Source organism: Amphiprion ocellaris, chromosome 8 (genome assembly GCF_022539595.1).
Source record: "Amphiprion ocellaris isolate individual 3 ecotype Okinawa chromosome 8, ASM2253959v1, whole genome shotgun sequence".
Taxonomy (NCBI): Eukaryota; Metazoa; Chordata; class Actinopteri; family Pomacentridae; genus Amphiprion; species Amphiprion ocellaris.
Window position 1 is genome coordinate 7,081,383 of NC_072773.1, and position 14,929 is coordinate 7,096,311.

Below are 14,929 nucleotides of genomic sequence, written 5' to 3' on the forward strand. Positions count from 1 at the left end.
TGAAAAAACAAGGTACATTCCATGGAAATTGGACCATGAGGAAATCTTTTTCAATCAGTTATTTAACACAAATATTTACTTGATGGAATTTTTTTTTGCCATTCTTTCATTCAAAATTCCCTCAACTGCAAGATGTTTGAGGTTTCTCTTGCGTGTCTTATCTGTTCCAAGTCCACCCACAACATTTTAATGGGATTCCAATCTGAAGTCTGGATTTTGACTGACTATTCCACAACCCTCCATTTCTTCTTTTTGAGCGACTCCTTGGTGGACTTACATGCACTTTCATGTTAAAAAGTCCAGTTCAGCCTCACCTTTCAGACAGTATGTTTTTCAAGCACTCTTTATCATGATCCAGAATAGTTAAATCACAAACTGCAAGTTGGCTGATTTCTGAGGCAGCAAAGCAATCACAAACTAGAACATTACCAATACTTTGCTTCACAGTTGGCTGAAGCTTCTTTTATAAAGCTGCACCAAACATGTCTGCTGTTACTGAGGCCCAAAAAAATCCATCTTTGATTCATCTGTCCATAATAATAATATCTCAAAAGGCCTGGCCTTTACCTGGGTATTCATTTCTATATGTTCTTTTTGGACAAGACATTTTCCTGACACACACTCAATGACGGTGAAATTTGTACCATCTCTTTCTGATTTCAGATGCGTGAACCTTGGCTTAACCATTTTTATGAGTTACCTGCAGATCCTGTCATTAAATTTTTGGTATCTTGAAGACTTCTTTCTACATCAAACTGTCTCCAGCAGCTCTTGGACTTAATTTGCTGGGTCGACAGCTTCGGGACAATGATTGATTGATTGAAATCTAAACCACTTTTAGGGGAATGATTGATTTCAAGTCATTCTTCATGAATCCGTGTTTTTCTAAAGTCCTTAGAGAGTTTTTTAGATCTTGCCCTGATGGCACCACACGCTTCTAATGACTGGCATCTAATCCAGAATCCCTGACTCTTATTATTTTGAATTTGAAAGTGTGAAAGTGAAATAATGCCAAAAATTATAAAAATGTAAGTTTTATGCATCGTTTCTTTAAATCTATTGTCTTTTGTTTAAATGAGGATTGAATATTTGCTTGTTTAAATACATTGAACACGTCAATAATGTCCACTGGATGTACTTTTTCTTCACATGACTGTACATACCGACTAGTAACAACAAGCAAAAGTCACATGGGTTCACAGCATGAAACTTCTTAATTGGGTACAGTTGTGGAAACCTGTCATCCCTCCACATCAGACATTTTGATGGATTTGGATTTGGTCCAAACAAATCAGATTCACCTTCCTGTAATTTTAATTCAACATGATGAGCTTCGACACCCTTTGTTACCGTTTAAATGCACATGAAGAAATAACTGAAAATGAACATGAAGCGACACAAGACATGTATGAATGTGGCATGTGTGACGGGTTCCTGAAGAGATGTTCAGACCTTACATACCTGCATTGCATGAGTGTTATAATTTAAGAGACCACAACCCAATGAACTGTAAAACCTACTAGCACGTTTCAAAGGCACGTTACTTTAAAAAAAAAAAAAAAGCCCAAATTACGCCATTTGTTATAGTTAGAAACTACAGAAATAGAAAGAATCATCAGATTTTCCTTGAACTAATCTTCTGTGTCATGCTGTTCTGTTGGAAAACTAACCAAATCTAAGCTTAAAGATGTGATGTTACATAAAAAACACTTTATTCTATATCCTCCTGAGAACCGACGAAAAAAGAATCTTTCAATTTGTCTTTTTTATAATTTCCTGCCCTTGTGGAGCTAAAACATATTGTACAGTTTACAGAATGTCCACTCTAGTGGTAGAACATTTTTACCGTAAAAAACAAGCAAAAAAAAGAACAGTGACACTTCAAAATCAAAATAGGCTGACAAGACAACAAGAATGTCAGTCCACTGTCTAATGAAACTTTAAGAAATTAAACTGAACATGAACATAAATTAAACTTTCAACAGTCCAGAAGCCTGCAAGTTGCTGCAGTCTCCATTTTGTCTCAGCATGAAAACAAAGTTTCCCTTATCCCACCCAATCATATGAGATATCACTGGAAAGGCCAGGATGTCCTGTATTGAGCACATCATGATTTAGATAGATAGATATAGATAAAAAGCAAATGTCCAGTACAGAGGATGTAAACGAATGGACTTAGTCTCAGGAGGAAATGTCTCATTTTTAAAAAATTGCCAAAAACAAATCATTTACTCTAACCAGATTCTCTAAAAACACAGAAATTTAACTTTTATTTTTTTGCAACACAAATTTTGATTGAAATTAGCGTTTTTAGGCAATTTGAATGTACATTTTAGGAGACTGCAATGTAGTTTAAACTGATAGGCTTTTGTTTAGCTAGCATATCAAACCTGCTGAACTTTACATTACGTGTTGGCTCTCAGATGTGAACATCACAGTATCTTTAAATGCTTGTATTGTCCTGAGTTTTTCTGCAGATTGTTCTGTCCAACAAAGAGCAGCACAGTTATCTTGAAAGTGAACCAATTCCTGCTTTTTGTGCAGATTAGTATGGTTATTTGGTATCACTAAATATTTTAAATAGTGTCAGCTGAACAAACAAATACAAACTTGAGCTGCTGCAAATGTGCTTCAGCATATGACCTTTCTCTAACCCCAGTCTACCGCCTGCTGTTTCTGTATCTATTCTTGCATTTCACATGCAGCCTGTCATAGATTCTCAGTCTTTCAGAGATAGATCCCTCACATCTTAACCGTGTCAAACATCTCATCTCTCATCATCTCTCAACATTGTTTTCTGTTTTCTTTCTCATTCTGTGTCCTCGTCTTTCCTTAACTCAGTATTGAACCCACACGTTAACACGCTACAGTATATAGGATTTTAAAGAACAAATGCAGCAGAGCACTAAAAATGTTTAGAGTCATTCATCACTTCTTTCTTGGGTCCCACATCTGCTTTGGTCTGCTGTAGCTAAGATAATTGCCATGTGCTCGCAGAGCCACAGCTGTTTGGGCAAAATTTAAAGAACGAAGGGCAGCCACAGCGATGTGTCAGCAAATGGATTTAAGTTTTGATGGAGGGAGCTCTGTTTGGTTTGGGTTTAAATGCGGTGGGCAAAGCAAAGGCACAGAATAGAGAAATTTTATCTTGGTTACCCTGTAATAGGTTCTACAGCAAAATGGTGCTTACTCATTCCAGATTTTTTTCTTTCTTATTTTCTGTAAATCAAAATTCAGAATGCCACCCAATGGCAAAACATGTGGTGATCTTTAAAGACATAGAAGTTGAACTGATTTTAATTTTTATCAGATTGCACTGAAAAATCTGATCAAGATGGGTTTCTCACCACCCCTGTCTGCACAAACAGTAAAAGGAAGTTAGTTAGGTTTCTGTCATAAGTTTACATTTGTTAATGATGTATACCAGCATTAATCAGTACCTCGTGCTATTTCCATTCTGCTGCCAGATTTGCACGTTTTATTCTCACAGGAGCCACCCAGGCAAGAAATTCACACTCTTGTGACACTCTGTGGGACATTAACCAGATTATATTGTGGATTATACACCTCGCAGCTTTGTGTCAGTTTAGATTTACCTGCTTGACGAAACAAACCGTGTGCTGGACATCCCTGCAGAGGAGGAAGCTCCACATGAATGCCCACCACCGCTTCAGCAATCCAAAACTGTACCAGATAATTCAGATAAAGATTATAAATCATTAAGCCAATCAACGAGCCGCACAGAATTTAGAAGCTCCATTATTTGGGTGTGGTTTAAACACTCTTGTGCAGCCTTTTGGTGTCATTCGATATAAAGCATTGCAGCGTTGATAAACAAAAATATGCTCTGCGCTGTTGACTATCGTTTGCCAGTTTTCTCTGTTTTATAAAAGTTCAAACAGGTTTTATAAGCTCTTTCTGCTCCTAGCTGCTATTTAGAGCTGCCAACGTGTGAACCAATGCCTAGTGCTGCTGTAAAGCCTATACGTTTGTGGTTTCAGCTTCATGAGGTGATGCCAAGTCCGGTCGACTGACTTGGCAGTTAAAATGCAAAAGTTAACACAAGACAGGCGGACGTGCGATTCTCGGCCTCGCTCATATATCCGTCGATCTCCCGCACCATAGTTTTCATAGCTTACTTGAGATGCAGCAGTGTAATCGTTTTTAAAAAAAATGCAATCTGTGCGTTCGTTATCTAGGATTTCAGAATCGCCTGCTATCATATGTCCTATCAGGAGATGTGTCTCAGGTACACTGAGTCTCTGTGTAAATGTGTGTGTCTGTGTTTGTTTATTCACAAAAGATACATTGTGGCTTCTTTGTGTAATCAGAGCGTCTGACCTGATGAGAGAAAAGAGACAGCAAGACAAAATACTGACAGTTTGTGTTTGTGTATAAGATAGATCCTGCAGTTGTGGCAACGGTTGTGTCTTATTGATTTTCTGAAAATTATCTGCGTCATAGCTGGCTTCAAAAACTTACTTCAACAGATGTTATTTGCAATATTTGTTTATTTATTGTTGTTGTTGTTGTTTCTTACACTTGTGATGGTGTTAAAACCCACCTGTGTATGGATTACCTCTAGGTTGCTATGATTCATTTGTGAGCTTTACAGGTTGTCTGAGCTCCATGGATTAATGGTCCCATATGGTAAATATCAATTTTTATTGCAGTTTGTGGTTGTTATAAACTTACTTTCAGTTGGATATGAAGATAGTTCCTTCCCCACAACTAGATAGACTCCCAGCTTTACGAGCCAGCAAGAATTTTACTTTGAATAATCCTGTCAGAATGAGCAGCTGCCTCTCAGTCCACCGTGTGTTTACTTTCTAGAGCTGCTTCTGTTAACTCTAAAATGTCTGGGCCATTAACAAAACTCACCAAATGCTCTACTGTACACTGCAAGAGTGAACAAAATAGTCTTCATGCACTCCCAGCATCTGAGGAACTGTACATCCAGTGAATCCAGTGGGGGCACGCTATCCCCAGTGGCCTGATGGATAAGGCACTGGTCTCCTTCGTCAGGGATTGTGGGTTTAAGTCCCATCTGGGATGTGAGCTGGTTTTCAGCCAGAAGAACACTTGAAAACATCTTTTTTAAAAAGGGTTTGTCTTATCTTACTGTGGTATGCGCATTCATTAATACAGTTTATGCATAGAAAATACTTTAACTGATGTATCCTTCTACTAGAATATACCGAATTCCTATAAAACAATATTATGATTGTTAGGCTCTTGTGTTCTTTTGTTTTATTCGTTATGATGTTGTTGGACCAACCACGTCTTTGGCTATGCCCAACATTTGTATTTCTGTGTCAAAAGTTTGGGAACCTTTAACCCTATGTACCCCAAGTGGATTCTGGACGAAGCTTCTGTACCTCTGGAATGGTCATGTTGAAGCCCGAGTGGCCTAATGGATAAGGCACTGGCCTCCTAAGCCAGGGAATGTGGGTTCAAGTCCCATCTGGGGTATTTGCAGCTTTTTGAGTCCAGATATTAGCAGCTTGGAAACTATCTGGTTGCCCTTAATACATTTTGGTTCCTCACAGAACTTCTTTAGAAGTTTAGCATCACAGGTACATCAAGTTTGCACCAAACTACAGGTTTTATAACCACAACTTTGACATTCTTACCATACACATGAATTAAAAGCAACATTTGCGAATGCTATGCAAGAAAGCAAATAACCATATTTCTCACAAAGTCAATCTGTTCCTTTCAAATAAAAATGATTCTGGGTGTTTGTTAGTCATTTAGGAAATGTATTATGCATTAATGATGTAATAAGTGGTAGACAGATATGATATTTCCAGTGCCTATGTTGGTTATTATCAACTAAACCCAAAATCAATATTTTGAACTGATGTACATGTGCAATGAAAATTTAAATCTTGGTGTCAAAAATTAGGAGAACACAAACTTCAACAAAGAAGTCATTGAAGTGTCCTTGTTTAATTCTGTTTTTAGTAAAAGAATCTTTTCAAAATTGATTCTGCAGTGTTACAGGCTGTTCCTTGTGATGTTGCTCAAGATCTGCTTTGAGCTAGAAAGGGCGGCTGCATCGGTATCACATTTATTCATGGATTTATTTACTGGGAACTGGTTAAAAAGAATGACAATGCCATACATCCCATTTGGTAACATAGTTTGAATAAAAACTTATAGAAAAAGAAAAGCAATAAAGAATTTTAAGTACCTTAATTAAGTTGTTTTCTTAAATGGTCAAACTTTTTACAGATGATATAATATGCTAACTGTGAGAAATGAATCCAATACGACAAGTAGCTTTTATTGCAAACCAACAATTTTTACAACACTATATTCAACATGTTATTTTCTGATATATTTGTTCCAGATTCCCTGGCACATTTCCAAATCTGGTCAAGCTGCTACCGGCCTCTTATTTTGACTTTTGCGTTCTGTCTTCTCCTTGTTAGACTTGATCCAGAATGGTCGGCTGCTGACGCTGCCCCTGGTGGCCGGAGACCTGCACTCGCTGCTGCCTGACGAAGACCGGAGGCGTCTTTACGTGGCCATGAAAGATAACCTTCTGTCTACCAGTCTGGACGACATAACACAGAACCCACGCAAGGTTAGAACTGGAAGAAACACTTCACATACCATCTGAAGGAAGGTACAACACGAACATTCAGCAGAGGTGCTGATTGTTGATGCATGAATGTGGATAAAGATTAGATACACACATAAACTCTCAGATGACAGCAGACCCAGATAACAGAGGTTTGTTAATTACCGATGGTTTAAGAGGAAAGTCACACCCGTCTGACTAATACCTCCTCTGATGTCTTATCTTTTTGGAATTCCTTAGTCTTATTACAGAACTGCACAGTTTTCTGGTTCTTACCTCCATTAACACAAGTATTTTTTCACCTAATGGAGAGACTGCAACAGTGTTCAAACAGCAGAATAGCATCTTTTAGTTCTTTCCGATTTGGCTCCTCCGCTCTGTCAAGTCTGCAGCGTTGTCCTTGTTCAGTAATTCATCTCTAACTTATCAATTTGTCAGTAAAGACCTGATAATCGAGTGTTGTCTTGTTTTTCACTATTTTTTGGAAAGATTGCAGAAGTCTAACAAACGTGTTAGTTGTAGAACTCAGATTATAAAAAAGTGTTACCCAGACAACCTGAATGAGGTAAAAAAAAAAAAAGACATAAACCTTTGTTTTAGTAACTTTCCAGATAGCAACATAATGGGTTCCAGTCAGGCCACAAATTATTTTCTGCACATTTCTTGCATTCCGACTTCCTTCGCTGTCCACGTGTACTATTGAGCATGATTTATTTTAGCAGCAATAGAGAAGTAATATGCTTCAGACAAGAGCCGCTTATACTGAAGTTATGACGAAACCAGCACGAGATGATCTGCATTCTGCATTTTTGAATCACCAGGAAACAAGTCGTTGAAGCCTGTAAATGCAATGTTTTATTCCATGAGTAACTTTCTGGGTGATATTTTCTTTACTCCTGCCACATTTTTATTCACTGTAGGTTCATTTTTCACTGTAATTTAAAGTCTGCACCTCTATGCACACAGAACAACCATGACTACAAGTAGAGAGAACTCTGAATGTCCCCTTTGCAGCGTGACACAGTTACAGTGCCATAAATCATAACACGAGGAAAAAACTTTCTTTGATTATTTATTTTACTGAAATTGAAAAAGCCTCAAATCAAGTTGTGCAATATTTTCCAGTTGCCCACAGGTGTTTCCAATATTTAGAAAAAATGGTGGATCTTCATGCCAAATATATTTTACTTTTTCTCCTACCTGCTTTGTGCAAACACAGCCTGCAGTTCAGCTAAAAAGTCCCTAAATTTTTGTCTCGTGACTGTTAGTCACAGCTGAGTCACAAAAGGCTTCATGGTTGCGTCAAGGAGTGGAGAATTTGTTTCTTTTTTAGAGAATCTATTTATAGCAAATGATTCAGTTTTGGCGAATTTATAATGAGACATGGAGAATAAAGTCATTTTTATTCCAAGCCTTTCAAAGTGGCCAGTGGGTTTTGGGGTTCAGAGGGTAAAAACCCTGAGGTACTGTCAACTTAATATTTATTTGTTCAGGTGACACTATTTAAAATATTTGATGATACCAAATAACAACACTGATCTGCACGAAAAGCAGCAGTTTGTTCTCTTTTAAGACAACTGTGCTGCTCTTTGTTGGAATTGAGACTACAGTCAGAACAAACTGCAGAAAAACTCAATGCAATATGAACGTTTAAAGATACTATGGATGTTCACATCTGAGACCCAACATGTAAAGTTTGATAGAACAGCTGAGTGAAAGGTTTGCACTTCATTGGAATCTCCTGAAATTGACTGAAAATAATACTTTCAAGAGAAATCTCTATTATAGTAAAACAGAAGTAAAATTTCTGCATTCTATCTGCTATAGAATTTTTAGTTTTTCAGAGAATCTATTTACAGAAAGTAGTTAATTTTTTGTCGATTTTATAAATGAGACGTGGTTCCCTGGTGGTGGAACGAGTTACCAAACTCTGTTCAACCTGCAGAATCCCTCTCGGTCTTTAAGAAAAGACTAAAAACCCAGCTCTTCACTGAACACCTTTGTACTTGACCTGCAAAAAAAACCGAAAGGAAATAAAGAAAACAATAAAAAATTCCTATTACCTCCCGCACTGCCTGGAGGCACCAAGGTCCTATTTTCAGACTTGAACTTGTTTCATGGCACTTATCCAGGTTGTTTTCTCCTGACTAGGTCCTTGCTTGTGTTGTATCTACTGTCAGATGTATGTTGCTTTGGATAAAAGTGTCTGCTAAATGAAATTGAAGAATTGTAGACACATTGAACAAAGTAATTTTGATTCCAAGCCTTTCAAAGTGGCTGGTGGGTTTTGGGGTTCAGAGGGTTAAAACCCTGAGGCAGGAAGTGTACTCTCAGCTCAGCACTTTCCTAAATCAGCTGGTTAAGTTACCACCTGACATACAGTTGTGCAACATAACATGTCCAGCATCAGCGTATATAAAATTCATACTCATAGAATGACAAACCAAGATTTGCAGCATCAAGCAAAGCAACTTTCCGATGCATGGTTGAAATCAGTGTAAAGCAGCCTGCCTCCCTCGTAGATATATGTTTTGTTACAGTCTCCTGTTTCGTGCTGTGGCTTTAACACGATCTGCAGACAGCCAGACAGACACGATGATGGATTACCAGTCAGTCAGGTTGAGTTCAGGGTCACGGCAAGGACAGGCGACAGTGCTGCCTTTTCATAACTCTGTCCTCCCTGTCGGATCAAATCAATACCCTCATCAGTCAGACGTGCATGCAGGCTGTGAGACTGCCAAGCAGGTAGACGAGCTGACAAACAGCCGGCGAAACAGATAGACAGACAGCAGTCACGCTGACCAGCCACCCACTCAGCCGGGCGGTCGGCCAACAGAACGATAGATAGTCATAGACAACTCATAACTCAGCTCTGTGCGGGCTATAAAGTTGCATATTTGTACATACAGTATTTATAGTCTGTTTATACCATTCCAGCTTGTGTGCAGGTTTTTTTCCTACTTGTGGTGTTAGAATCCCTCACTGTGCCGTATTCTCTGCATTTCTGTGTATTTCTTCTGCTACTGACATCTTATCAGAGCACCAACTGATTCCAACTTTTATTAACTTTATCTCCTCACAATTTTCTATTTACTGATTCAATAAAACTGATTACTGGTGCGGAGACTCATAATCAGGCCATCCAGTCCAAAAAAGAAAAACACCAATGCATTCCTTCTGTGTGAGTGTGCAGCTGGCAGCCACCATTACACAAAGGGTCACCAAGGGTTTGAGTATATGTCTGAAGCTTTCTGTTTTCATATTTGGTCTTTATGCATTCTTGCTACTTCTTTTGTCTCTGGGCTTCACTACCAAAGTACAGAAAATTAGCCCATTTCTGTGATTTATTGACCCACATTCTCCTTGAATAAACTGACAACCAGCATGATTCTCACAGAAGCATAAACTCACATTAACCTCAGTCTTTACCTGGTGAGACGCCGTTAGTGGTGGTCCGTGTTCCTGTCAGCGTGTGGTATTTGGAGATAAGGTCGGGGGGCCTTGGTCTCTAATCTTTTCGGATCATCTCGGCTCTGCGCTGGGATCTGCGGGAACAGCAGCAGCATCAGGGAACGATTACTGGACATCCAACAATTGTTTCCTGAAACCGCCATTAGTCACCTTCCACGAGCTGGTGTCCCATTTTCTAGATTGAAACAATATTCAGATGAGGTTTTGCACATATTTCATTATTAAAGGTCCCTTTAACAGCTGAGGTGCTTCAAGTTGAAGCACAATGTGCAGTTCATGTGGTTTATAGTGACAAGCGAGGACATTCTCTTATCGATTCCATCTCTGCCTCATTGTTCTTCTCTCTGCGGGAATTACTAACTCCGAGAAATATTCAGATTAGTCATGTAGCTGTCATTTGACACGAAGCCTCATCTCTCTTTGTTTTTTGTCATACATTATCTGTTCCTCTGGTTTGTCCTCCCTTATTGGCTTCACATAAAAGTAGCAGCGGTACAAACCCCATTTTGGAGTTTTATTTATACTTTGATTAAGTTTGCATGCAGACAAACAATTCAGTTTAATGTGGTGGAATCAACAAATGTGAGATTATTGCATTAGCTCCATTATGCTGTTCTGTTGGTCAGTTTTTTCAGATATTGATCTAATGGTGAAGTCATCCAGTTTGTTCATTTTTGTAGGCAATTGTCTTACCTGAATCCAGAATGAGCTCATGTGTTTGAAAAACTCCACCCAACCAAACCTAAACAAACCCGAAGCATTCGAATCGATTCTAAAACGAGCTGTGTTTTTTGATCAGTCTTGGTGGTTCAAACAGATTTAAAAAATAAAAGAAACACTGGCCTTTGGTAATTCCCTGCCTCTAGTCTGTTTCAAAAATTTACAGATCACACATCTGTTAAGTTTTCCAGCCATAGTTGGACCACCTCCACTTTGCTTGCAACATGTGTCATTTAGCCATTACGGCGGTTGGAAAAATTGTAGTTTGGAACAGTGTCATTGGTTTGGTTCTTCGGGATTAATAACAATGATTAATAGAGCCCACAAGAATATTAAAAGGATAATAAAGTTGCCTGTGGGCTGACTGCTGTCAAAAACAGAACTGAAGCATGTATGTCAGCTTCTGTATGAGCAAACTGTTCATCTTTGAGCAGTGTTCTGTCCACATAGTATGGAAAAAGTCTATCTTTAGACCTGTCAAGATAAATAGATACCAGACCAAACCTAATCACAATATAAGGGCAGATGTGGAGTCAATCTGGATCCTCTTCAGTGATGTTCTCAATTGAGCAGGATTAAATAACATTGTAACCACTGAGTCTCCAAGACAAAAAAAAGACTTATTACTGTCAACAATAGTTGGTCAAATAAAATAAAAAGTACTATTTAGTATTTAGTCATGCTGTCTTCAAAAAACTGCCAAAATTACAGTATTTATCAGAAAAAGAGAAAGTACTTGCAGAATTTTCAACTCTCCGGCGGTCCTTGAACTACTCATCCATGACGTGTCATTCTGTTGGAAAACTTAACCAAATCTAAGCTGAAAATTGACGTTTCAACAAAATTACTTTTTCCACATGTCTTAGTTCAGGAATTTGGACAGAAAATGAACATTTGCACAACTAGATCCAATTCTACACTCATCAGAGCAACAAAGAAACTGCGACTGAATCGGCTTCTACAAATAGTCACGACAAAAATCCATTCCCTTCATGGTAGAACTAGGTTGAACTGCAGGATGTGTTTGCACAGAGCAGATAGGAGACAAGTATGGCAACTAATTAAAAATGTCAGTCGTACAATATTTGCAGCTTGGAGAGTCTTCATTTTCCCCCATATTGCTAACACTTGTAGGCACTTGTGACTAACAATCACCTGACAAAAACTTTCGGCTCAACATGGGTTGAACTGCAGGCTGTGTTGACACAGTAAAATATCAACAGAATGTAGAGTTACCATTTTTCCTGTATCAGTAACACCTGTGGGCAGTTGGAAAAACATTTTACATGTTGATTCTGGGTTTTTACATATCTGTGAAATACATACACTCCTGTTCAAAAGTTTGGGATCACTTAGAAATGTCCTTATTTTTGAAAGAAATGTAGTTTTTTAAAATCAAGATAACATTAAATGAATCAGAAATACAGTCTAGACATTGCTGATATGATAAATTACTAATCTAGCTGGAAATGGTTGATTTTTAATGGAATATCTCCATAGGGGTACAGAGGCCCATTTCCAGCAACCATCACTTCTGTGCTCTAATGCTACATCATGTTAGCTAATGGTGTTGAAAGGCTTATTGATGATTAGAAAACCCTTGTGCAGTTATGTTAGCACATGAATAAAAGTGTGAGTTTCCATGGAAAACATGAGATTGTCTGGGTGACCCCAAAGATTTGAACGGTCATGTAATTAAAGATATTCAACTTGCATTTTTCTATTTTTCTTATTTAAGTAGCATTCTAACTTCATGTGCTTCACAAAAGATCTGAGTTCTCTCTACTTATAGTCATAGTTGTTCTGTTTCAATAGAGGTGCAGGACTTTATGTTGCAGTGAAAAATGAATCCACGGTGAGTGAAAATGTGGCAGAAGCAAAAGACAGATGGAGCGTTATAGTAATGACAATAGCTGCATTTCCGTGGACATGTAATGTTGTCTTTCACTCTGTGGGTCCAGTCAGATTCTACAAGAATTAATAGCAGGTAGCCACTAAAACTGCTGCTCTAATAGTTTGGCCCATCATCAGGCCTCAGTGGTGCTGCCAGTTGGTTTTCATTCTGTCTGTTTACAGAGAAAAATGCATAAAAATCTTCCTCTTGCTTTTTATCATCTACATTAGTCACTGCTTTCTCGTACAGCACCTGCCAATGCCTAAACCCTTCTATCGGAAATGTGGGGTGAGCAATAAAAACATGTTATAAATCTGTTGTTTCTCCCGCTTGTGTTTTCTGTAGCTCTACTGGCCAGCAAGTCCGGACCGGGTCCAAGAATGCCTCATGGCTGGGAAGGATCCAGAGGTGACTCGACGCTTGTGCACAGATAAACACACAAACACAATAGATTGCATAAAGACAGCAACAAGTCACACAACAGCTACTAGAGCAACAGAATGGACAGAATCCTACAAACGCTGTTGGTTTTATCCCTGCACACCGCAATGTGATACAAGAACTGTCTTCGACAATAAAGCAAGACAGTTGCATGATAGATTACAATCTGCAGCGGAACTAAAGCTGAATGAATCTGATTCATTTGGGAACCGTAAACAAACAAGCCTGACTGATGCTGGCAGCGATATCAAGATTCAAGCTTGGGAGATTTATTCTGACAAAAACAAAGTACATGGACAGTTGGTGAGCCAGCGGATCAGGTTTATACTCAGTGTGGAGCCTTCTATCTGTTGCACGTAAAAAATAATTTCTCTTTTTACTAACTAATAGAACATGTGGGTCATGTTCTTGATCATCATTGCCATGAAATTTAGCTTTTCTCCTCTTGTGTTTGCTTTCCCAGCATTGGTACCAGGTGAAAGAAATTCAGTTAGTTAATATAAATTCGCCACTCCTTTAATAAGGCAGTAATGCAAAACATTGTGTATCCATTGTTTTCCTCTTTTTGTCTTTCTCTATCACAGCTGGAGTGTGCAAATTTCCTGCGAGTCCTGCAGCCTTTTAATCAGACTCACCTGTATGTCTGTGGAACTGGAGCCTTCAACCCTCGCTGTGCTTTCATCGCCACCAGCATCTTCCATCAGGTAGTAATTAGTAGACTCACACACACACACAAATACCGTATATGCAACCAGATAATTACTCTGCCAAGGAATGCAGCGGAGCTATGTGATGACCAGCGTTGGTTTGTCTGTTTGCAACATTACGGACTAACGGATTTGGATGAATTTTTCAGGGAAAGTCAGAAATGACACAAGGACCAAATGATTAGATTTTGACACTGATGTGGTTTATAGTTTGAATTCAAGTATTTTTTAAAGAATTCTATAACATTGTGAGATAGCGGCATGGCGTCACTGTAACTATGACAAGTGAACACTACATCAGCCGGATGCTGATGATCACGTGATTGTGATCCTACTACAAATGCACCGCTGCGGACCACTAATTTTTTAAAGATTTCATCCGTCAGAAATCATACGACTCCTGAGCAGCCTTGACGGTGTACTGCGCTCTCTGAGTGCTTTTCTTGTTCGTTATGACATTGTTGGACCGGCCATGTCTTTGGCTACATGCATCATTTGTATTTATATGTCAAAAACTGGGTTGCCTGTGGGCCCCAAGCAGATATTGGCCAAAACTGTCACTCAACAGTCCTGCTACAGAAACCCCAGTGGCCTGATGGATAAGGTGCTGGCCTTCTAATCCAGGGATTGTTGGTCTGAGTCCTATCTGTGGTGTATACTGGTTTTTCAGTTCAGATGTTGCTCTTGAGACATTTTGGTTTCTCGCAGAACTTCTTTAGAAGTTTTGCATCACAGATACATCAAGTTTGCACCAATCTACAGATTTTATAACCACAGTTTTGAGAAACTCGCCATACACTTCAATTAGAAGCAGCATTTGTGAATGCTATTCAAGAAAGCAAACAACATATTTCTCACAAAGTCAATCTGTTCCTTTCAAATAAAAATGATTCTGGTGTTTGCATAGTTATGGAAGAAATGTATTATTTATTAATTATGTAATAAATGGTAGACGGATATGATGTTTATTTATAATCAGCTAAACCAATAACCAATATTTGGAACCACCAATGTACATGTGCCTGTGTGAAGAACACAAACTTCAACAAAGAGGTCATTGAAATATCCTTGTTCAATTATGTTTTTAGTAAAATTATCTTTTCAAGA

At 38.6% G+C, this 14,929-nt stretch overlaps 1 protein-coding gene and 1 non-coding gene across 3 annotated transcripts in view; both read left to right on the top strand.

The window, feature by feature from the left end:
- Positions 1 to 14,929, top strand: part of sema3h (sema domain, immunoglobulin domain (Ig), short basic domain, secreted, (semaphorin) 3H) — a 90,192-nt gene that overhangs the window by 27,718 nt on the left and 47,545 nt on the right. For both annotated transcript variants that reach the window (XM_023288761.3, XM_023288762.3), the window contains exons 2-4: positions 6,438 to 6,592; positions 13,020 to 13,082; positions 13,700 to 13,819. In XM_023288761.3, the coding sequence (XP_023144529.1) occupies positions 6,438 to 6,592; positions 13,020 to 13,082; positions 13,700 to 13,819 (338 nt within the window). The remainder of the gene's footprint in view (positions 1 to 6,437; positions 6,593 to 13,019; positions 13,083 to 13,699; positions 13,820 to 14,929) is intronic.
- trnar-ccu (transfer RNA arginine (anticodon CCU)) lies at positions 5,400 to 5,472 on the top strand. The gene has a single exon. It is a non-coding gene; the product is annotated as a tRNA-Arg (tRNA).